This window comes from Entelurus aequoreus, linkage group LG21 (assembly GCF_033978785.1).
Source record: "Entelurus aequoreus isolate RoL-2023_Sb linkage group LG21, RoL_Eaeq_v1.1, whole genome shotgun sequence".
NCBI lineage: Eukaryota > Metazoa > Chordata > Actinopteri > Syngnathiformes > Syngnathidae > Entelurus > Entelurus aequoreus.
The window spans coordinates 11108506-11130477 of NC_084751.1; the positions used below are offsets into that span (position 1 = coordinate 11108506).

Sequence of the window (21972 nt, forward strand, 5' to 3'; positions counted from 1 at the left end):
GGTGAGGTCGGCGGCTAGCGCGGCTAGCGCTCCAACAAAGTCCTCCTGGTTGTGTTGCTGTAGTCCGCTGCTAATACACCGATCCCACCTACAACTGTCTTCTTTGCAGCCTTCATTGTTCATTAAACAAATTGCAAAAGATGTCCAGAATACTGTGGAATTATGAAATGAAAACAGAGCTTTTTGTATAGGATTCTACGGGTACCATAACTTCCGTTACTCTGACTTCGTCATGCGCATACGTCATCATACCGCGACGTTTCAGCCGGATATTTCCCGGGAAGTTTTAAATGTCACTTTATAAGTTAACCCGGCCGTATTGGCATGTGTTGCAATGTTAAGATTTCATCATTGATATATAAACTGTCAGACTGCGTGGTCGGTAGTAGTGGCTTTCAGTAGGCCTTTAACTGTTAGCATGCTAACTTTTTAGCCAATATTTCAACCGAACACCTCAGTCATAACGTGGTACTTGACACAGGTTAGACTGATGATATAAACATGCTAACTTTTTTTTAAACAATTTTTCAGCCTTAAACCTAAGTCATAAAACTTGGTACTTAACACTTGGCACTTGCTAACTTTTTTAGTCAATTTTGCAGCCAAACACTTCAGTCATAACGTGGTACTTGACACATACTAGACTGATAATATAAACATGCTAACTTTTTAAACCAATTTTTCAGCTTTAAACCTAAGTCATAAAACTTGGTACTTGACACATGCTAACTGTTAGCATGCTAACTTTTTAGCCAATATTTCAACCGAACACCTCAGTCATAACGTGGTACTTGACACAGGCTAGACTGATGATATAAACATGCTAACTTTTTTTAACCAATTTTTCAGCCTTAAACCTCAGTCAAAACACTTGGTACTTGACATATGCTAACTGTTAGCATGCTAACTTTTTAGCAAATTTTGCAGCCGAACTTCTCAGTCGTAACGTGGTACTTGACACAGGCTAGACTGATGATATAAACATGCTAACTTTTTTTAACCAATTTTTCAGCCTTGAACCTCAGTCGTAACACTTGGCACTTGACACATGCTAACTGTTCACTGCTGGAAAAAAGCCAAATAAAAAGCAAAAGATGTTGTGATACCAGGTCTGGTGAGAGTAAGACAAAGAAAACACTGACCAATCAGTCGACCCCCAACAGAGACGGAGCCTCTCCCACCCGAGCTGCAGCCTCTCCTGTCGGCGGACAACGAGGACGGGTCCGAGGTGGACGCCACTGACCCCGTGGTAAAGCTCTTCCTGAAGAGGCAGCGGCGCCTGAAGGAGGTGAAGAGGCGGCGGGAGGCCGGCGTGCTGGAGCGCCTGCAGCGCTTTGCCGTGAAGAAGTACTACAGCATACGGCGAGGGTGAGTACAGCTGGGACTTACCGTATTTTCCGGACCACCGGATTATAAGACGATGAGCGGGTCTATTCAGGTCTTTTTTCATACAAAAGGCGCACTGGATTATAGGGCGCATTAAAGGAGTCATATTATTACAATGTTTTTCTAAATGTAAAAGACTTCCTTGTGGTCTACATCAGTGTTTTTCAACCACTGTGCTGTGGGAGATTATTTAATTTCACCTATTTGGGTTAAAAATATATTTAGCAAACCAGTAATTATAGTCTGCAAATGATGTGTTGTTGTTGAGTGTCGGTGCTCTCTAGAGCTCGGCAGAGTAACCGTGTAATACTCTTCCATATCAGTAGGTGGCAGCTGGTAGCTAATTGCTTTGTAGATGTCGGAAAGAGCGGGAGGCAGCGTGCAGGTAAAAAGGTATCTAATGCTTAACCAAAAAATAAACAAAAGGTGAGTGCCCCTAAGAAAAGGCATTGAAGCTTAGGGAAGGCTATGAAGAACGAAAGTAAAACTGAACTGGCTACAAAGTAAACAAAAACAGAATGCTGGACGACAGCAAAGACTTACTGCGGAGCAAAGACGGCGTCCACAATGTACATCCGAACATGACATGACAATCAACAATGTCCCCACAAAGAAGGATAAAAACAACTGAAATATTCTTGATTGCTAAAACAAAGTAGATGCGGGAAATATCGCTCAAAGGAAGACATGAAACTGCTACAGGAAAATACCAAATAAAGAGAAAAAGCCACCAAAATAGGAGCGCAAGACAAGAACTAAAACACTACACACAGGAAAACGGCAAAAAAGTCAAAATAAGTCAGGGGGTGATGTGACAGCTACTTTGAGACAAGAGCTATAGTGATACATAGTTGGTTATGCTTTAAAGTCATATCCAACAATTGCGACGACGACTTTTTACTGTCAACGGAGTTTCGTTTTTTAGTGATTTCTGCTAGTGGTGTGCCTCCGCATTTTTTCAACGCAAAAAATGTGCCTTGGCTCAAAAAAGGTTGAAAAACACTGCTTTACATAACATGTAATGGTGGTTCTTTGCTCAAAATGTTGCATAGATGATGTTTTACACATCATCTTCAAGCCACTTTCTGAGCGTCTCTTCAGGATGCGCCGTTTTGCGGGCGGTCTTATTTACGTGGCTCACTTTCAACAGCGTCTTCTCCCCGCCATCTTTGTTGTAGCGGTGTAGCGTGCAAGGACGGGAGTGGAAGAAGTGTCAAAAGATGGAGCTAACTGTTTTAATGACATTCAGACTTTACTTCAATCAATAACGGAGCAGCATCTCCTCATCCGTGGCTCACTAGTGCAACAACTAATGTGTCCCGTGAAAAACCGTCCGACCGGAACTCTCTAATAACTAAAGTTCATTGGGTGAATAATGTAAACTCACTACACCGGTATGTTTTAGCGCTTCCATGATGAGTTTACTGACAGATATAAGTAAGAACTTTACACTACTTTATATTAGAAATGGCAACAGCGGAGGATGAATGTCACATAAGAAGATAGAGAAAAAGAAGAAGCTTATCGACTACGGTGTCGGCACGGACTACAAAGGCGGACGCGCGCACATTTTCAGGATTTATGCAGATCCCAAATACAGATCAGCAGGTACCAGAAGGTAAGAAAAGTTGCTTTTGCATAATATTGCGAAACAAAACGCCTGATAAGGTCTTACCTTATACACACACCGTAATAATACTGCTATGTTGAAGCACAGTACAATCCATCAAGTGGTGTGGCTTCATAGCTTACCAAAGTCCTACTAAAAACATTTTGATAGATTTTTAAGTGCCGTGTGTAATGTTTTATATTCTCAATGGAACATAAAGTTTTGGTGTTGTTTACTGCAGGGGTCACCAACCTTTTTGAAACCAAGAGCTACTTCTTGGGTAGTGATTAATGCGAAGGGCTACCAGTTTGATACACACTTAAATAAATTGCCAGAAATAGCCAATTTGCTCAACTTACCTTTAACTCTATGTTATTATTAATAGTTAAAGATATTTACACTTAATTGAACGGTTTAAAAGAGGAGAAAACACGAAAAAAATGACAATTAAATTTTGAAACATAGTTTAACTTCAATTTCGACTCTTTAAAATTCCAAATTCAACTGAAAAAAAGAAGAGAAAAACTAGCTAATTCGAATCTTTTTGAAAAAATTTAAAAAAGAATTCATGGAACATCATTAGTAATTTTTCCTGATTAAGATTAATTTTAGAATTTTGATGACATGTTTTAAATAGGTTAAAATCCAATCTACACTTTGTTAGAATATATAACAAATTGGACCAAGCTATTTTTCTAACAAAGACAAATCATTATTTCTTCTAGATTATCCAGAACAAAAATTTTAAAAGAAATTCAAAAGACTTTGAAATAAGATTTAAATTTGATTCTACAGATTTTCTAGATTTGCCAGAATAATTTTTTTGAATTTTAATCATAATAAGTTTGAGGAAATATTTCACAAATATTCTTCGTCGAAAAAACAGAAGCTAAAATGAAGAATTAAATTAAAATGTATTTATTATTCTTTACAATAAAAAAAATAAATTTACTTGAACATTGATTTAAATTGTCAGGAAAGAAGAGGAAGGAATTTAAAAGGTAAAAAGGTATATGTGTTTAAAAATCCTAAAATCATTTTTTAGGTTGTATTTTTTCTCTGAAATTGTCTTTCTGAAAGTTATAAGAAGCGAAGTAAAAAAAATAATGAATTTATTTAAGCAAGTGAAGACCAAGTCTTTAAAATATTTTCTTGGATTTTCAAATTCTATTTGAGTTTTGTCTCTCTTAGAATTAAAAATGTCGAGCAAAGCGAGACCAGCTTGCTAGTAAATAAATACCATTTAAAAAATAGAGGCAGCTCACTGGTAAGTGCTGCTATTTGAGCTATTTTTAGAACAGGCCAGCGGGCTACTCATCTGGTCCTTATGGGCTACCTGGTGCCCGCGGGCACCGCGTTGGTGACCCCTGGTTTACTGCCATCATATTGCAGTCTACACGTATCTCTTATGTGTGTCATGATCCGTGGCCCGGATCATGTTTTTGTTATATTCTGTTAGTTTTGGACTCCCTTAGTTCCTGTTTGTGCACCCTTGTTTGTTTTTAGTTACCACGGGTGCTTATTGTTTCCACCTATCTCTGATTGGTGCTCGGGACGCTCACCTGTTTTCTGAGCACTAATCAGAGGGACTATTTAAGCCTGGCTTCATTGTTTGCTTCATGCAACAAGTTACGTGAGTATTCCTTGTCTTTTGCCGATGCTAAGTGGTAGCCTTAGCTTCGAGTGCGATCAGCACGTTGTTCCGTCGGCTTGTTTTCTGTTTTGGCACTTGTTCGAGTTTTTGAGAATAAATCATGTTCCTACCTGCACGTCCTGTCCGGAGTGGTCCGTTTGCAAGCTGCGACCCCCCGCACGTGACAATGTGTGACTGCCATCTACTGGTCACACTTATCATTACACCATGTACCAAATAAAATAGCTTCAAGGTCGGCAAAATGATTCCGTACTTTAGGCGCACCGTCAAGTTTTGAGAACATGAAAGGATTTTAAGTGCGCCTTATAGTCTGAAAAATACGGTAATCGTGGCAGTATCAACTTCTCTGAGCGTCCGCTTCGTCTTTTAGATTCTTGATGACGGCCATCGCCATGAGAAACCTGGCGGTGGGTTTGCCGCCGCTGGATCAGCTGACGCAGGAAGTGGCATTCGCCAACATGAAAGAGGCGGAAGCGGAGGACAACCGGGGGGCGGAGCAGCTCAAAGATGAAGTGGGTCACGGAGAACTCTAGAGCTACGACTGGACTGTTACAGGACGGAGGGAATTTACATGGCCCCATTCCAAGGGAAGGGGGTGTTAATCATTTTGCAATGCGGTCTGCTGAAAATGACGGAAAGCGCCACTGGACAAAGCAAATGACGCTGTGGTCAAATTCATATTCATAGGATATTCAACACTCTACTGCTATCTGGTGGCTAAAGTGGATAGTGCAACCCCCAATTTGTCAGGTAAACCGTGACGAATGGGGCCATATGAATCCCCTTCCTACTGTGCTACGACATGTTTCTAAAATGTTTGCCATTTCAGATGATTTCCAAATATAAAGGCAGTATTTTGTCGCGTGTGCAAGCTAACTAAGCTAATGTGACAACTAGCAGGAATTTTTGCATATTTTACTTTGACTGAAAAGGTGCACATTCAATGCTTAGTGATTATGTCAATGCCTTTTTATTGTTTGGAAATGATTACGTTGCATAAGCAGTTTGAAAATTGCGCACAATTTTCCCTCAAAGATTGGCCTCGAATTGTCATATTAAAAAAAATTAAAAAAATGTTTCACAATCAACAAATAATCCTTAACATAGTATTAAAATATGTGTCAGAATAATTGTATGTAAGTTATCACAACATTTTGTGTTTCAATCAGTTCCCGGCGAGCAGACAAAAGCTGTCTGTGATCTTACCAATCAAAAGGCTTGTAAAACTCCACTGTGTAGGATGGGGAGCGACATGAAGGTGTCGGTTTCTTTGATGCATTGTAATCCACAGGAAGATTTTGTCTTGACCCGAGATCTACAAAGCGAAGAGGAGGCAGGACCTGATCCCCCTCCAGGAACCTTTTCTTTGAACTGTTTTGTGACCGAGGGCAGCGGCGGTTTACGACCCCCGTCCCTTTAGAAACAGCTGTTGCCATATAATCAGGGAAAGTCCAAATAAAAGAGGAGGCGTACAATCTTTCGTCAGAGAGTGGGACGACACTGTACAAGGGTACAGTTTCTACGCGTTTCTCTTCAATTGAGCTACCGTATTTTTCAGAATATAAGTCGCACCGGCCAAAAATGCATAATAAAGAAGGAAAAAACATATATAAGTCGCACTGGAGTATAAGTCGCATTTTTTTGGGGAAATGTATTTGATAAAAGCCAACACCAAGAATAGACATTTGAAAGGCAATTTAAAATGTCTAAAGAATAGTGAACAACAGGCTGAATAAGTGTACGTTATATGAGGCATAAATAACCAACTGAGAACGTGCCTGGTATGTTAACGTAACATATTATGGTAAGAGTCATTCAAATAACTATAACATATAGAACATGCTATACGTTTACCAAACAATCTGTCACTCCTAATCGCTAAATCCCATGAAATCTTATACGTCTAGTCCAGGGGTCACCAACCTTTTTGAAAGCAAGAGCTACTTCTTGGGTAGTGATTAATGCGAAGGGCTACCAGTTTGATACACACTTAAATAAATTGCCAGAAATAGCCAATTTGCTCAATTTACCTTTAACTCTGTTATTATTAATAATTAATGATATTTACACTTAATTGAACGGTTTAAAAGAGGAGAAAACACGAAAAAAATGACAATAAAATTTTGAAACATAATTTATCTTCAATTTCGACTCTTTAAAATTCAAAATTCAACCGAAAAAAAAAGAAGAGAAAAACTAGCTAATTCGAATCTTTTTGAAAAAATTAAAAAAATAATTTATGGAACATCATTAGTAATTTTTCCTGATTAAGATTAATTTTAGAATTTTGATGACATGTTTTAAATAGGTTAAAATCCAATCTGCACTTTGTTAGAATATATAACAAATTGGACCAAGCTATATTTCTAACAAAGACAAATCATTATTTCTTCTAGATTTTCCAGAACAAAATTTTTCAAAGAAATTCAAAAGACTTTGAAATAAGATTTAAATTAGATTCTACAGATTTTCTAGATTTGCCAGAATAATCTTTTTGAATTTTAATCATAATAAGTTTGAGGAAATATTTCACAAATATTCGTTGTCGAAAAAACAGAAGCTAAAATGAAGAATTAAATTAAAATGTATTTATTATTCTTTACAGTAAAAAAAATAAATTTACTTGAACATTGATTTAAATCGTCAGGAAAGAATTTAAAAGGTAAAAAGGTATATGTGTTTAAAAATCCTAAAATCATTTTTAAGGTTGTATTTTTTCTCTAAAATTATCTTTCTGAAAGTTATAAGAAGCAAAGTAAAAAAATGAATGAATTTATTCAAACAAGTGAAGACCAAGTCTTTAAAATATTTTCTTTGGATTTTCAAATTCTATTTGAGTTTTGTCTCTCTTAGAATTAAAAATGTCGGGCAAAGTGAGACCAGCTTGCTAGTAAATAAATACAATTTAAAAAATAGAGGCAGCTCACTGGTAAGTGCTGCTATTTGAGCTATTTTTAGAACAGGCCAGCGGGCTACTCATCTGGTCCTTACGGGCTACCTGGTGCCCGCGGGCACCGCGTTGGTGACCCCTGCTCTAGTCTCTTACGTGAATGAGCTAAATAATATTTGATATTTTTACGGTAATGTGTTAATAATTTCACACATAAGTCGCTCCTGAGTATAAGTCACACACCCAAGCCAAACTATGAAAAAAACTGCGACTTACAGTCCGAAAAATACGGTAAATTGAATTCTGTCTCTGTTTAATTCCTTGCTTCTTGTCTTGTTTAATAGATGTCATCAGTGTTTGAACCTAACAATATGTCATGTCTTTTCTATTCCAATGCTATTGTTTACTGGATGAAATGTGTCAAAATGAAGTGTCTTTTTGGTATTAATTTGGTGTTTGCAAATATAATCAGGAGGACAAAAAGTAGTACCGGGTAAGTGAAGCCTGGATGTGAGGAAATATTGTTTGTTTCTGCTTCTGTGCAAATCTCCATACTGTGAGTAAGACTTCCCATTTCTACTTACTTTTATAAAAACACAATAAAAATCTTTTGATGTCATTGACGTTCTTTTTAATCATACAAAATGTAGTCAGTGCTTTGCATATTTCATCCCTTTTATGGCACAATACGACTCTTCACGTGGTTAGATTAGATTAGTACGACGACACAACTAATCTACCGCAGAGTTGTGGATTTGTAGTGAAATCACAGCAATTGAAAGCAAATGTGCAGATGTTAATGAGGTCTGGTGGCGTATCAAAAAAATGGTCGACATTAATTGGTATACCGCCTAAAAATAAGATTTCATATTGCACGATTCATGAAATAATAATACTGGCCAAGGAACAATCTCATAGTGGAAGTATAAGTCCGTCCCAAATGAACCCGACGATCCTTCCCAGTGGTAGACCGCTACCGTGACCCTGGCACTGGACTTCTCCAGGGAGTGGCAGGCTCTCATCCAGCTCCGCAGTTGTCCCAAGAGGGCCCTGAACGCCTCATTTCCCTTCTGGTTCCCTCACAGCTGCCGTCAAATAAATCCCCTTTTCTACTGATTCATGTTAGGATGAACTTATTTACATTTGAATGGCTCAGGTGGACGGTGATAAATGTGCAAAAATATGTCTGTTAAGGATGCAAGTAAGCTTCGGTTTGTCTAAAATGTGCTGCGTCTTTCTGTCTTGGCAAGAAGTTCTACCTGGGCTGGAGGTCAGCGTAGAAAACTCCATGTATGACGCCTTCGATCACAACGTTTGAAAAAGCATCTGAAAAGAAGAAAATCACCAGAAATATCAGTTATACATTAGCATGCTAACTTTTTTTGAGCTAATTTAACTTTTTTTTTTAGCTCACTGTAGTCATAACTTAGTATGTGACACATGCTAACTGTTAGCATGTTAACGTTAGAATGCTAATTTTATTGGCTAATTTTGCAGTCGCAAGCGAGCTAAGGTAAACATGCTAGCATGCTAACTTTTTTTTGCCATGTTTTCAGCTGAAAACCTCAGTCATGTAACTTGGTGCTTGACACATGCTAACTTTTTAGCCAATTTTGCAGCTCAACACCTCAGAACCATAAAACTTGGTACTTGCCCACGCCAGCTCTTAGCATGCTAACGTTAACATGCTAGCATGCTAAAATTTTGCCCATGTTTTCAGCCGAACACCCCAGTCATGTAACTTGGTGCTTGACACTTGCCAACTGTTAGCATGCTATAACATTAACAAGCTGGCATGCTAACTTTTTCCCCCCCATGTTTTCAGCCGAACACCTCAGTCATGTAACTTGGTGCTTGACACATGCTAACTGTTAGCATGCTAACATTAACATGCTAACTTTTTTTTGCATGTTTTCAGCCGAACACCTCAGTCATATAACGTGGTGCTTGACACATGCTAACAGTTAGCATGCTTTACATTAACATGCTGGCATGCTAACTTTCCCCCCCATGTTTTCAGCCGAACACCTCAGTCATGTAACTTGGTGCTTGACACATGCTAACTGTTAGCATGCTAACATTAACATGCTAACTTTTTTTGCATGTCTTCAGCCGAACACCTCAGTTATATAATGTGGTGCTTGACACATGCTAACGGTTAGCATGCTAACATTAACATGCTGGCATGCTAACCCCCCCCCCATGTTTTCAGCCAAACACCCCAGTCATGTAACTTGGTGCTTGACACATGCTAACTGTTAGCATGCTAACATTGACATGCTAGCATGCTAACTTATTCCGCATATTTTCAGCCGAACACCTCAGTCATGTAACTAGATTAATAAAAGGTGTGTGTGGTCATTTTTTAGTAGTTACCCTCATAGAAAAAGGATATAAATCCCAACTTTTTGTAATTAGTTCATGGTTGCAAACTAAAACCACGATCACACAAATATGATGATCTTGCTAAAAGTGGTCTCGGGTAAAGCGGTGTGGCTAATGTAGTGTCCTGCACTCACCGTGGGGGTCGGGCAGCAGGTAAGGGTCATTCAGAAACACCATGACTGGCTGGTGCGAAAGTTTGCTGACCAAAAAAAGATGGGGAAAGTTCATTTTTAGCACATGCGAGCGAGTAAAAGTCAGCTGCAAAATGAGTCACCTGGATTCCGTGGAGTCGGTGTCGAAAGACCTGGAAGGAAGGGTATGGGGAGTGAGCCACAGAACGTTCTGGTGAATAAACCGCTGCAGTCTCAGCTTACCCGCAGCTCTCGGTTTTTGGCAAGGAGGGGAAATGGCGCAGATTGAGGAAGTCCAGGAATATCTTCGGAAGAACCTCATTCTCTATAATTATAGTCTAGACCAGAACACATTGCAGCATCGTTATGGTGTGACACTTTATTCTGCTTATACATCCTCACATACCACACCCACTCTATGCTTATACATCCTCACGTACCACACCCACTCTATGCTTATACATCCTCACATACCACACCCACTCTACGCTTATACATCCTCACGTACCACACCCACGCTATGCTTATACATCCTCACGTACCACACCCACGCTATGCTTATACATCCTCACGTACCACACCCACGCTATGCTTATAGATCCTCACGTACCACACCCACTCTATGCTTATACATCCTCACGTACCACACCCACGCTATGCTTATAGATCCTCACATACCACACCCACGCTATGCTTATACATCCTCACGTACCACACCCACGCTATGCTTATAGATCCTCACGTACCACACCCACTCTATGCTTATACATCCTCACGTACCACACCCACTCTGTCCAGCTTCTCAGGTAAATCATATAGTTGATGTAGATGCCCATATCGGCTGTTCAGATTTACTTTACAAAAGAGAAGTGTAGGATCAAGATTTTTGGAGCTCTTTGTTCAGTGGATCAGATGTTTGATGAAGCTCTGTGTCTATCTACCACCACTACTGTTTTCTGTTTATTTGTTACTGACTGTGGCAGGACACCTCTGCCTCTGTTTCACTTTATGTTGCTGGTAAATAATCTGGTTGTAGTAGTAGGCTAAAGTTACATTATTTAGTATGCACTAATTAAAGGCGCAGAGCTTTAAGAGACATTTTAGCTTTTATATTTTATAAGATATATTTTTTGTAAGAACCACAATTAATAAATATATTTCAGTGAATAACTTATTGTTCAAATCTGTATATAAATATGTACATAAAGTGTTGTAATTATATTGTCAAATGGATGGATGGACGTTTAAAACAAAACTGTTATTATTAATTAGTAAGTATACATTTTTTGAGCCTTTTTAGACAAAATCATATCATTGTAGTAAATTATGCAAATTACTCGATGATGTCATTGTGACCACGCCCATAGCCACGCCCCCACCGCCACAGGTATCTTGGCAGTTTATGGGAAACACTGAGATAATACGTCTTACCTTCTACACACACCATAATAATACTCCTATGTTGAAGCACAGTACAATCCATCAAGCGGTGTGGCTTCATAGCTTACCAAAGTCGCACTAAAACATTTTGATAGATTTTTGAGCGCCGTGTGTAATGTTCTATATTTTAAATGGAACGTTTAAAATGTTGGTGTTGTTTACTTGAGTCATATTGCAGTCTACACGTATCTCTTATGTTTGACTGCCATCTAATGGTCACGCTTATCATTACACTATGTACCAAATAAAATTGCTTCAAGGTCGGTAAGCACAACCAGAATTATTCCGCACATTAGGCGCACTGTCGAGTTTTGAGGGGAAAAAAAGGATTTTAAGTGCGACTTATAGTCCGAAAAAGACGGTATAAAAATGGTTTTGGAGGTTTTTAGAAAGGGTTTATTGGTGTATCCTTATTACTAGGGATGTCCGATAATATCGGCCTGCCGATATTATCGGCTGATAAATGCGTTAAAATGTAATATCGGAAATTATCGGTATCGGTTTTTTATTATCTGTATCGTTTTTTTTGTTTTTGTTTTGTTTTTTTAATTAAATCAACATAAAAAACACAAGATACACTTACAATTAGTGCACCAACCCAAAAAACCCCCCATTTCTTTCTGTTATCAATATTCTGGTTCCTACATTATATATCAATATATATCAATACAGTCTACAAGGGATACAGTCCGTAAGCACACATGATTGTGCGTGCTGCTGCTCCACTAATAGTACTAACCTTTAACAGTTAATTTTACTCATTTTCATTCATTACTAGTTTCTATGTAACTGTTTTTATACTGTTTTACTTTCTTTTTTATTCAAGAAAATGTTTTTAATTTAGTTATCTTATTTTATTATTATTTTTTTAAAAAGTACCTTATCTTCACCATACATGGTTGTCCAAATTAGGCATAATAATGTGTTAATTCCTCGACTGCATATATCGGTTGATATCGGTATCGGTAATTAAAGAGTTGGACAATATCGGAATATCGGATATCGGCAAAAAGCCATTATCGGACATCCCTACTTATTACCGTCATTGTTAGCTGCCTCGTACTAGCTTTTTTTTAACAGAAAATGTATCAGTCTCACATAGGGATTGTGGATGACGGGCAAAATTTCATAAAAAAATGTTTTTTTTAAAAAGACGACCACAATGTATCCTACCCATCCATTCATCCAAGAGTGATTAGATGTTAGATTACAGTATTTAGCACAGGTGGGTACCTGCAGGTAGAGCTCCAGACCATGTCTCCTCTGCTCCAGCACTTTGGGAACCCAGTTTCTGATATGTTTGGAAGGGATCTCAGGCGGCTTGATGCTCTTTTTCAGCTGGGAAAGAAGAACCCGGGTTAGACTCAACGTGAAGCAAGGCCAATGAAAATGACTTTTCAGAGGGGTCATGTTGCTCTGTACTGCTTGTATCTGGAAGGTGACTCCAGACTCCCGAATGGTGCCTATAAGTAAATTATTTGTATTTATTATTACAACCGCTTGATATTGTACTAAATATTGTTTTTAATCAGTAAGGCAGACAAAGTATATAAAATAGCCAAGTTGTCGAATACCAAATACCAAAAAAGGGAACAAAGTTATTTTGGCTGAGACGTCAACTAGACTAAGTGGAGGGCAATTATCATGATTACTATATAATCATATCATTATAATGATCTAATTATATCATTATCCTTATCATAACATGCGCCGAGTGCAAGCGTTTGGATTTAATTATGATCGAGTTTTTCATTTCACGAGGCCCCGCAAAAGGCTGCAAACACTGAGCACTTTCTAGCAGAATTAATGTTGACACAATAAAAAAAGCAGACTGCAAGCTGTTCAGTGACAATCTACAATGTAAATAGTCAGGACAATAAAGAAAACACACGGAATGAGGAGAAGGCGTGTCCAAACTTTAGGCCTGTACTGTACATGTGTACAAATGTACAATAGCACCGTTACACAATTTGTTTATGATATTGTTTAACTAACAGGTTGATTGATAACTTGGTTTGAAGTCACATGTCAAGGTGACAAGCAGATATTTAAGTATGGCAATCCTATTTTACAACCAATAAAATGCTTAAAATAGCTCGCCGCGTCATCCGATAATGTCAAAGTTGAAAATATATGCACACTCTTGGCATTCTCTCCATGAGCTCCGAGCACACCTGCAAAATGAAAACCATTTCAGGTGACTACCTCTTGAAGCTCGTCGAGAGAATGCCAAGAGTGGTCTATTTTGAAGGAACTAGAATATAGACTTAGACTTCCTGTTTATTGTCATTCAAATTTGAACTGCACAGTACAGATAAGAACGACATTTCGCTGCATTAGCTCATGGTGGTGCAGGATAAAAGAGCAATAAGGTGCAGATATAAATGAATACATTACTGTACAGATAAATATATTGCACTTTTGCATATGCATCCACGTTTATGGATGTATGTTGTATTGTCTTTATATTCCAGGGGGGAATTGAGGGGATTATTATGATGCGTTCAAGAGTCTTACGGCCTGAGGGAAGAAGCAGTTACAAAACAATGTTGTCAGTTATTTCACCTTTTTTTTGTTAAGTACATAACTCCACATGTGTTCATTCATAGTTTTGATGTGACAATCTACAATGTAAATAGTCATGAAAATAAAGAAAACACATTGAATGAGGAGAAGGTGTGTCCAAACTTTGGGTGTACTGTATATTCAATACTGGTACAAGCAGTCCTCATTGTGATAACAATTAGTTTGACAACCTTGTCTTAAAGGGGGACTGCACTTTTTTTTTTTCCCATTCACAATTTCTAATTAGTAGAGATATCGGCCGATAAATGCGTTAAAATGTAATATCGGAAATTATCGGTATCGGTTTTTTATTATCAGTATCATTTTTTTAAATTAAATTTTTTTTTTTTAAATTAAATCCACATAAAAAACACAAGATACACTTACAATTAGTGCACCAAGCCAAAAAACCTCCCTCCCCCATTTACACTCATTCACACAAAAGGGTTGTTTCTTTCTGTTATTAATATTCTGGTTCCTACATTATATATCAATATATATCAATACAGTCTGCAAGGGATACAGTCCGTAAGCACACATGATTGTGCGTGCTGCTGGTCCACTAATAGTACTAACCTTTAACAGTTAATTTTACTAATTTTCATTAATTACTAGTTTCTATGTAACTGTTTTTATATTGTTGTACTTTCTTTTTTATTCAAGAAAATGTTTTTAATTTATTTATCTTATTTTATTTGATTCATTTTTTTAAAAAGTACCTTATCTTCACCATACCTGGTTGTCCAAATTAGGCATAATAATGTGTTAATTCCACGACTGTATATATCGGTTGATATCGGTATCGGTAATTAAAGAGTTGGACAATATCGGCATATCGGATATCAGCAAAAAGCCATTATCGGACATCCCTACTATTTAGGCATTCTAACCTGTAAATAACTGTAAATAAAAGTCAGCTAACAATGAAGCTAGTGGAAGTCATGATGTCATTGCTTCTCTTGTGCCCATAAGACCAACTGACAAAACATCCAAAAAGCGCCAACAAAACCTCATTTACATTTCATGACCTGAACATTAGCAAGTATTAGCGATATTATTATTCTACGCGCTAATGTTAAGTGTCAGAAAAATTGTATGTAAATTATCAAAAAACTTTCCGTTCTCGAAGTTCCCAATGAACAGACAAGAGGTGGTCTTTGTTCCACCAAGTCAAGGGCTTGGAAAATTCCATTGTGTACGATGGGAGGGGACGGGAAGGAGTTTATCTATTGTGATCCAAGACTTGCCCAAGCTCGATCCAGGACCAGCCCAAACCCGAGGCATCTTTTTCTTTTTTGTGACAAAAACAATGTTTGTTTACATACCCCCCATTCCTTTAGAAACAGCTGTTGTTATGTAAACCGGGAAAGTCCAAATAAAAAGAGGTGGCGTACAATCTTTCGCCAGAGCGTGGGTGACACTGTAAGAGGTTACAGGTCGACACGTTTCTCCTCAATTGAGCCAAATTGAATTCTGTCTCTGTTTGATTCTTTGCTTCTTGTCTTGTTTAATAAATGTCATCAGTGTTTGAGCCTGACATTAAAGGCCTACTGAAACCCACTACTACCGACCACGCAGTCTGATAGTTTATATATCAATGATGAAATCTTAACATTATAACACATGCCAATACGGCCGGGTTAACTTATAAAGTGACATTTTAAATTTGCCGCTAAACTTCCGGTTCGAAACGCCTCTGAGGATGACGTATGCGTGTGACGTAGACCGGCGAACACGGGTATGCCTTCCACATTGAAGCCGATACGAAAAAGCTCTGTTTTCATTTCATAATTCCACAGTATTCTGGACATCTGTGTTCGTGAATCTGTTTCAATCATGTTCATTGCATTATGGAGAAGGAAGCTGAGCAAGCAAAGAAGAAAGTTGTCGGTGCGAAATGGACGTATTTTTCGAACGTAGTCAGCCACAACAGTACACAGCCGGCGCTTCTTTGTTTACATTCCCGAAAGATGCAGTCAAGATGGAAGAACTCTGATAACAGAGACTCTAACCAGGAGGACTTTTGATTTGGATACACAGACGCCTGTAGGGAACTGGGACAACACAGACTCTTACCAGGATTACTTTGATTTGGATGACAAAGACGCAGACGTGCTACTGTGAGTATGCAGCTTTGGCTTTTTTTTGCGTATGTACGTAACTTTTTTAAAATATATAAGCTTTATGAACCTTGGGTTAGGTGAACGGTCTTTTGGGCTGAGTGATTGTGTGTGTTGATCATGTGTTTTAATTGTATTGGCGTGTTCTATGGAGCTAGGAGCTAGCAGAGGAGCTAGGAGCTAGCATAACAAACACGCAGGTGTTATTATGCAGGATTAATTTGTGGCATATTAAATATAAGCCTGGTTGTGTTGTGGCTAATAGAGTATATATATGTCTTGTGTTTATTTACTGTTGTAGTCATTCCCAGCTGAATATCAGGTACCGTGAGTATGCAGCCTTGGCTGCTAAACATTCGATAACTTGACCGTATGTGCGCGTCACGTACGTAACTTTTTAAAAATATATAAGCTTTATGAACCTTGGGTTAGGTAAACGGTCTTTTGGGCTGAGTGATTGTGTGTGTTGATCAGGTGTTTGAATTGTATTGGCGTGTTCTATGGAGCTAGGAGCTAGCAGAGGAGCTAGGAGCTAGCATAACAAACACGCAGGTGTTTTTATGCAGGATTAATTTGTGGCATATTAAATATAAGCCTGGTTGTGTTGTGGCTAATAGAGTATATATATGTCTTGTGTTTATTTACTGTTGTAGTCATTCCCAGCTGAATATCAGGTCACCACCGGCTCTCACAGCATCTTCCCTATCTGAATCGCTTCAACTCCCCACTAGTCCTTCACTTGCACTTTACTCATCCACAAATCTTTCATCCTCGCTCAAATTAATGGGGAAATTGTCGCTTTCTCGGTCCGAATTTCTCTCACTTCATGCGGCCATCATTGTAAACAATAGGGAACTTTGCGTATATGTTCAACTGACTACGTCACGCTACTTCCGGTAGGTGCAAGCCTTTTTTTTATCAGATACCAAAAGTTGCAATCTTTATCGTCGTTGTTCTATACTAAATCCTTTCAGCAAAAATATGGCAATATCGCGAAATGATCAAGTATGACACATAGAATAGATCTGCTATCCCCGTTTAAATAAAAAAAATTCATTTCAGTAGGCCTTTAAGGACCTACTTTTAACAGCGCATTGATCACATAGAAGTAACTAGCTTATGCTGCTATATTGACATGCTGAGCTGCTGCATCGCCTGGGAGTTGGTGAAAGTTCATTCTAGATCAGTGGTTCTCAAACTTTTTTCACCGAGTACCACCTGAGGAAAACACTTGGCTCTCCAAGTACCACCGTAATGACTAACATTAAAATACAGTAGCATAGTAGGCCTAAGTATTCATTAACCTCTTAAGGCCCAAGCTGTTCGTTTACATGCTTTTTTATTTCTCTTTGCTATTTGGGCTTATTGGACCCTAATTAGAATCAAAACTAAGAATCATCTTTTGATATGATGTACTTAGTCCATAAGTACACAAACGTGTACTTCATGTTTAGTAACATGCAAATTCTTATTTTTACACTTTTTTCCCCCCAAATTCCATTGTATGTTATACTCTTCTGACACCACCAGATGGCAGTATAAGTGTCCACATAAGCGGCCATAAGACCCCAATTCAGTAGTGTACACAATTTTGGAAATAAGAGCTAAAAGGTGCTGTCCACGCATGTGGCCACTAGGCCTTTAGAGGTTTAAGGCATACGTTTTATTTAACGCGGAAATTCAATATTTTTGGCCACTGTAACATTACACACAGTTTGAACAGTAACACTGTGTTTGAATATAGGCAAATAAAACACTGTACTTTAATCAAGTGATTATTTAGCCCCCCCACTAGATGGAGCCTGTGTATCACTAGTGGGACACGTACCACAGTTTGACAATCACTGTTCTAGATTCAGATCTCACCTGGATAGTAGAAGAATGTGGCCTAAAAAACAAGACGGTGGTCAACTTAGACCAAGAGAAAGACACCAAAAAAACACTTGTTTTGCATTCACCTTTTTTTTTTTTTAAACAGTTTGCGGGGATTATTATTAATTCTTAATACCAATGGGAAAATATGAACATCCCATCAGTCAGCATTCCAGCGAGAGTCCGAATAATTGTATCGAAGTTAACACAAAACTTTGTGTTACATTGAGTTCAGCTCGCCCTGCGAGAGGATAAAAGCTGTCTTTGATCCTACCAAGCAGAAGGCTTGTAAAACTCCACTGTGTAGGATGGGGAGCGACATGAGGGTGTCGGTTTCTTTGATGTATTGTAATCCACAGGAAGATTTTGTCTTGACCCGAGATCTACAAATTGGAGAGGAGGCAGGGCCTGACCTCCTTCCAGGCACCTTTTCTTTGAACTGTTTTGTAACCAAAGGCGACGGCTGTTTACGACCCCCACTCCCTTAGAAACAGCTATGCCATGTAAACAGGGAAAGTCCAAATAAAAGAGGAGGCGTACAATCTTTCGTCAGAGCGTGGGACGACACTGTGCGAGGGTACAGTGTCTACGTGTTTCCCCTCAATTGAGCTAAATTGAATTTGGTCTCGGTTTAATTCCTTGCTTCTTGTCTTGTTTAATAGATGTCGTCAGTGTTTGAACCTGACAGCAAGTGATTGTTTTATTGTTTGTTGTCTTTCACAAAGTCTAAGGAAAAAGCGAACGTTGTGGTGCGTTTGTGAAATTAATACGGTGTTGTTTTCTTAAAATGAGAAAAATGCGTAAATATTACATGTTATGAGTGTGCGGTAAGTATATACAGTATGTAACCTAGTAACAGACACATTCATATTAACATGTACAATTTACATCTTTTTCTCGTCTCAAGACCCATCACAACGTTTGCTTTTACCTTCGACATCACTTATTACAACTCACTGCAGACTTCAACAAACATCACCTACTGTACAATGTTTGCTTTCACTGTAATGCCGACTGTTAGGTTGTTGATATATTCCCGTTTACATGAAGAATGACTCCTGATCCTCCCAAAGAAAAAAGGTGGGTGCAAACCAGTGATTTCTCCAGATTTTCTGAACCTTTTGATGATATTACAGACCGTAGATGGTGAAATCCCTAAATTCCTTGCAATAGCTGGTTGAGAAATGTTGTTCTTAAACTGTTGGACAATTTGCTCAGGCATTTGTTGACAAAGTGGTGACCCTCGCCCCATCCTTGTTTGTGAATGACTGAGCATTTCATGGAAGCTGCTTTCATACCCAATCACGGCACCCACCTGTTCCCAATTAGCATGTTCACCTGTGGGATGTTCCAAATAAGTGTTTGACGAGCATTCCTCAACTTTCTCAGTCTTTTTTTGCCACTTGTGCCAGCTTTTTTTGAAACATGTTGCAGGCATCAAATTCCAAAAGAGCTAGTATTTGTAAAAAATAACAAAGTTTACCAGTTGGAACGTTAAATATCTGGGGCCGTACTTATCAAGCTTCTTAGAATTACTCCTAAGAAGTCTGCTAAGAGTTGACTTAAGAGTAAATAAATTCTTCGCTGAAAGCTGCACTTAAAAGTTAGTTATCAAGCGTCTTACTCACACTTTCAGCGAAGTGTAGGACTGAATCTTAAGTGTCACACTCAGAGCTGAATGACGACATTACTATGTGCCGTAAACGCAATTTTAGGTGACGTAATTTCTGTGTCCATAGAAATGACCAATCACGGAAGGGAATCCGTTGTCTAAGAATAAAGAAATATCTTGGAAATATTTAAGTGGACAATGGGAGTGTATATTTTGACAATAAACTACAAAATAATACAAAACAAACTAGTCCCCGCCGGCACTCACGCTACCGCTCCCTCTCTTCTCGCCCACACACTCACTGACGTCACTCACCTCACGGCCACACACATACGCTACTGTCATAACATTTTCTTTCCAATTCATTAATTAGGCAACTAATTTGAAACTGGTGTGGGTGGCTCTATATATACTAGCCCACTGCAGCCACATGCAGAAATCAACATGGAATCGAAAAGTATTAAATCTGTGACAAAAATAATATCCGCTCTGTCTAAACGATACCGTTTGATCAGCTGCTCGTCATAAAAAAAAACAAAAAAACATTGTTCCGTTCCCTGAACGTTGGCGCACGTCTCTCTCGCCTCAGTGCCGTCCCCTGCTGGCAACTCCTAACCACTTAAGACACCTCTGAAGGTCTCTTAAATATCGTGGAGAGTAGGAGTGATTCTTAGACTTAAGAACGTTGATAAAAAGCTTTTATTCTTAAGTTTGAGAGTAGGACTAAATTTCGCAAATTCTCAGGACTTAAGTGTAAAATGGCACTCTAAGAAGCTTGATAAGTACGGCCCCTGGTCTTTGCAGTCTATTCAATTGAATATAAGTTGAAAAGGGTTTGCAAATCATTGTATTCTGTTTGTATTTACCATTTACACAACGTGACAACTTCACTGGTTTTGGGTTTTGTATTATTTACACTTGTGGTTTTGTGAAATGAATATTTCCAAGCAGACTAAATCAAAGAACGACCCCCAAACCCACTAGGCGATGTCACGTCTCACCATTTTATGCAAAGTGTAGAATTCACTGTAGCGTTTCTCCACGCTGTGTTGCCTTCCACTCATCAGCACGTCCACTCTAAACACCTAAAAGAGGAACCATTGTGGGGGGGAAAAATGCATGTCAAGATCCACATTGTTGATGCGTCAGTGATTATAGGAGGAAACACATGGACAACAACTTCCTCTCTTTTCCATCCCCACCACACTTGCATTGAGACAAACTGTAAATCCAGTGTCAAACACTGAATATAATGAAGGTAAACACACTGAAGAGCATCTCATGTATTTAAGGGTAAAGAGTAAACAGTGTCGCGGTGCATTCTGGGATATGTAGGCGAACTCGTCGTGCCTTGTTTGGAATGACCGGGAGTGATGTCATACACATTCAACGTAATTCAGTTCAATACAAGGCGACATATTTGACGTGAAATGACGACACTAGTGGACATAATTGGGGGGTATTAGACGGCTGTGGCGGTGGGACGGCGGGAAAACGGGATAACGTTCAATGGGGCTGAAGGACACACAAACATACAACTCACCGTGTATCCTCGCTCGACGTTGTTGTTCTCTGAGCGAAAAGACGGAATAGTCACACTGATAGCATGCATTGTCGTGACATGAAGCGTGAAATTGAAACACATATAATGATGGCCGGGCGGCGAGGAGGCTCGTTCGTACTTGTGTACTTATTCGCAGGCGTCGAGAGGACACCTCGCAGACTTCATGACGTCACAGCTCCCCCGAACATAATGTGGCACATGCGCACATCTCACTTTAGGGGACTTATCCCAGAATGCACCGCGAACCTGGATACAACCGGGTGAAGGACATCCAGGTATTGTACTTGGTCGTTTATTTTCACATAAACACGATATTGTAAGGCAGACGAACATAAAACATAAGTCAGGACAATTGGAGTTCGATTGTCGATGACGTTAAAAAAGTGCGGAGTGGGGAGTAAAGTCAGTAAACGACCAACTTTCAATGTATTTTCCCACAGGATAAACACTCACTAGCGCTCTCTGGTGGTGTAACTCAGAGCGTGCTTGCAAGAATACAACATTTTTTTTAAGATTTTTTTTTTTTTGATGTTGCAGCAGGCCTGGGCAATTATTTGACTCGGGGGGGCAGATTTAGATAAAAAAAAAAAGTGTCTGTGGGCCGGTATATCTATTTTTAGGAACACTAATACAAGCCCTCACAATAATGATTGAAAGCTAAAAACGTTATGACAGACCGCCTTAAAAAAAAAATGGAATTTGACATTTTTTTAAATTGAATCCTGTCTCTGTTTAATTCCTTGC

The 21972-nt window shown here is 38.8% G+C and overlaps 2 protein-coding genes across 3 annotated transcripts in view; one reads left to right on the plus strand and one right to left on the minus strand.

The window, feature by feature from the left end:
* Positions 1-8159, plus strand: part of ggcx (gamma-glutamyl carboxylase) — a 23148-nt gene extending 14989 nt beyond the window's left edge. Inside the window, exons 14-15 of the mRNA XM_062030924.1 lie at positions 1164-1368; positions 5020-8159. Coding sequence (XP_061886908.1) covers positions 1164-1368; positions 5020-5182 — 368 coding nt within the window. The 3' untranslated portion in view covers positions 5183-8159. The remainder of the gene's footprint in view (positions 1-1163; positions 1369-5019) is intronic.
* Positions 8134-21463, minus strand: snx24 (sorting nexin 24). 2 transcript variants are annotated; one of them, XM_062030925.1, is made up of 7 exons: positions 21208-21456; positions 20666-20749; positions 12729-12833; positions 10299-10393; positions 10199-10228; positions 10059-10123; positions 8135-8865 (listed from the first exon to the last, which is right to left on the minus strand). In XM_062030925.1, exons 1-7 carry the CDS (start codon positions 21307-21309, stop codon positions 8795-8797), a joined length of 552 nt encoding a protein of 183 aa, XP_061886909.1. In that variant the 5' UTR covers positions 21310-21456; the 3' UTR covers positions 8135-8794. The 2 variants fall into 2 exon arrangements, with proteins under 2 accessions (XP_061886911.1, XP_061886909.1); XM_062030927.1 differs by lacking the exon at positions 20666-20749 and having other exon boundaries at positions 8134-8865; positions 21208-21463.
* Positions 21464-21972: the final 509 nt, after the last annotated feature.

Coding starts and splice junctions, on each gene's coding strand:
- snx24 (XM_062030925.1), bottom strand. CDS start 21,309: ATGTGTTTCAATTTCACGCTTCATGTCACGACAATGCATGCTATCAGT. Junction 10,394..12,728: donor GTCTGGAGCTCTACCTGCAG/GTACCCACCTGT, acceptor GTTCTGGTCTAG/ACTATAATTATAGAGAATGA. Junction 10,124..10,198: donor ACCGACTCCACGGAATCCAG/GTGACTCATTTT, acceptor TTTTTTGGTCAG/CAAACTTTCGCACCAGCCAG.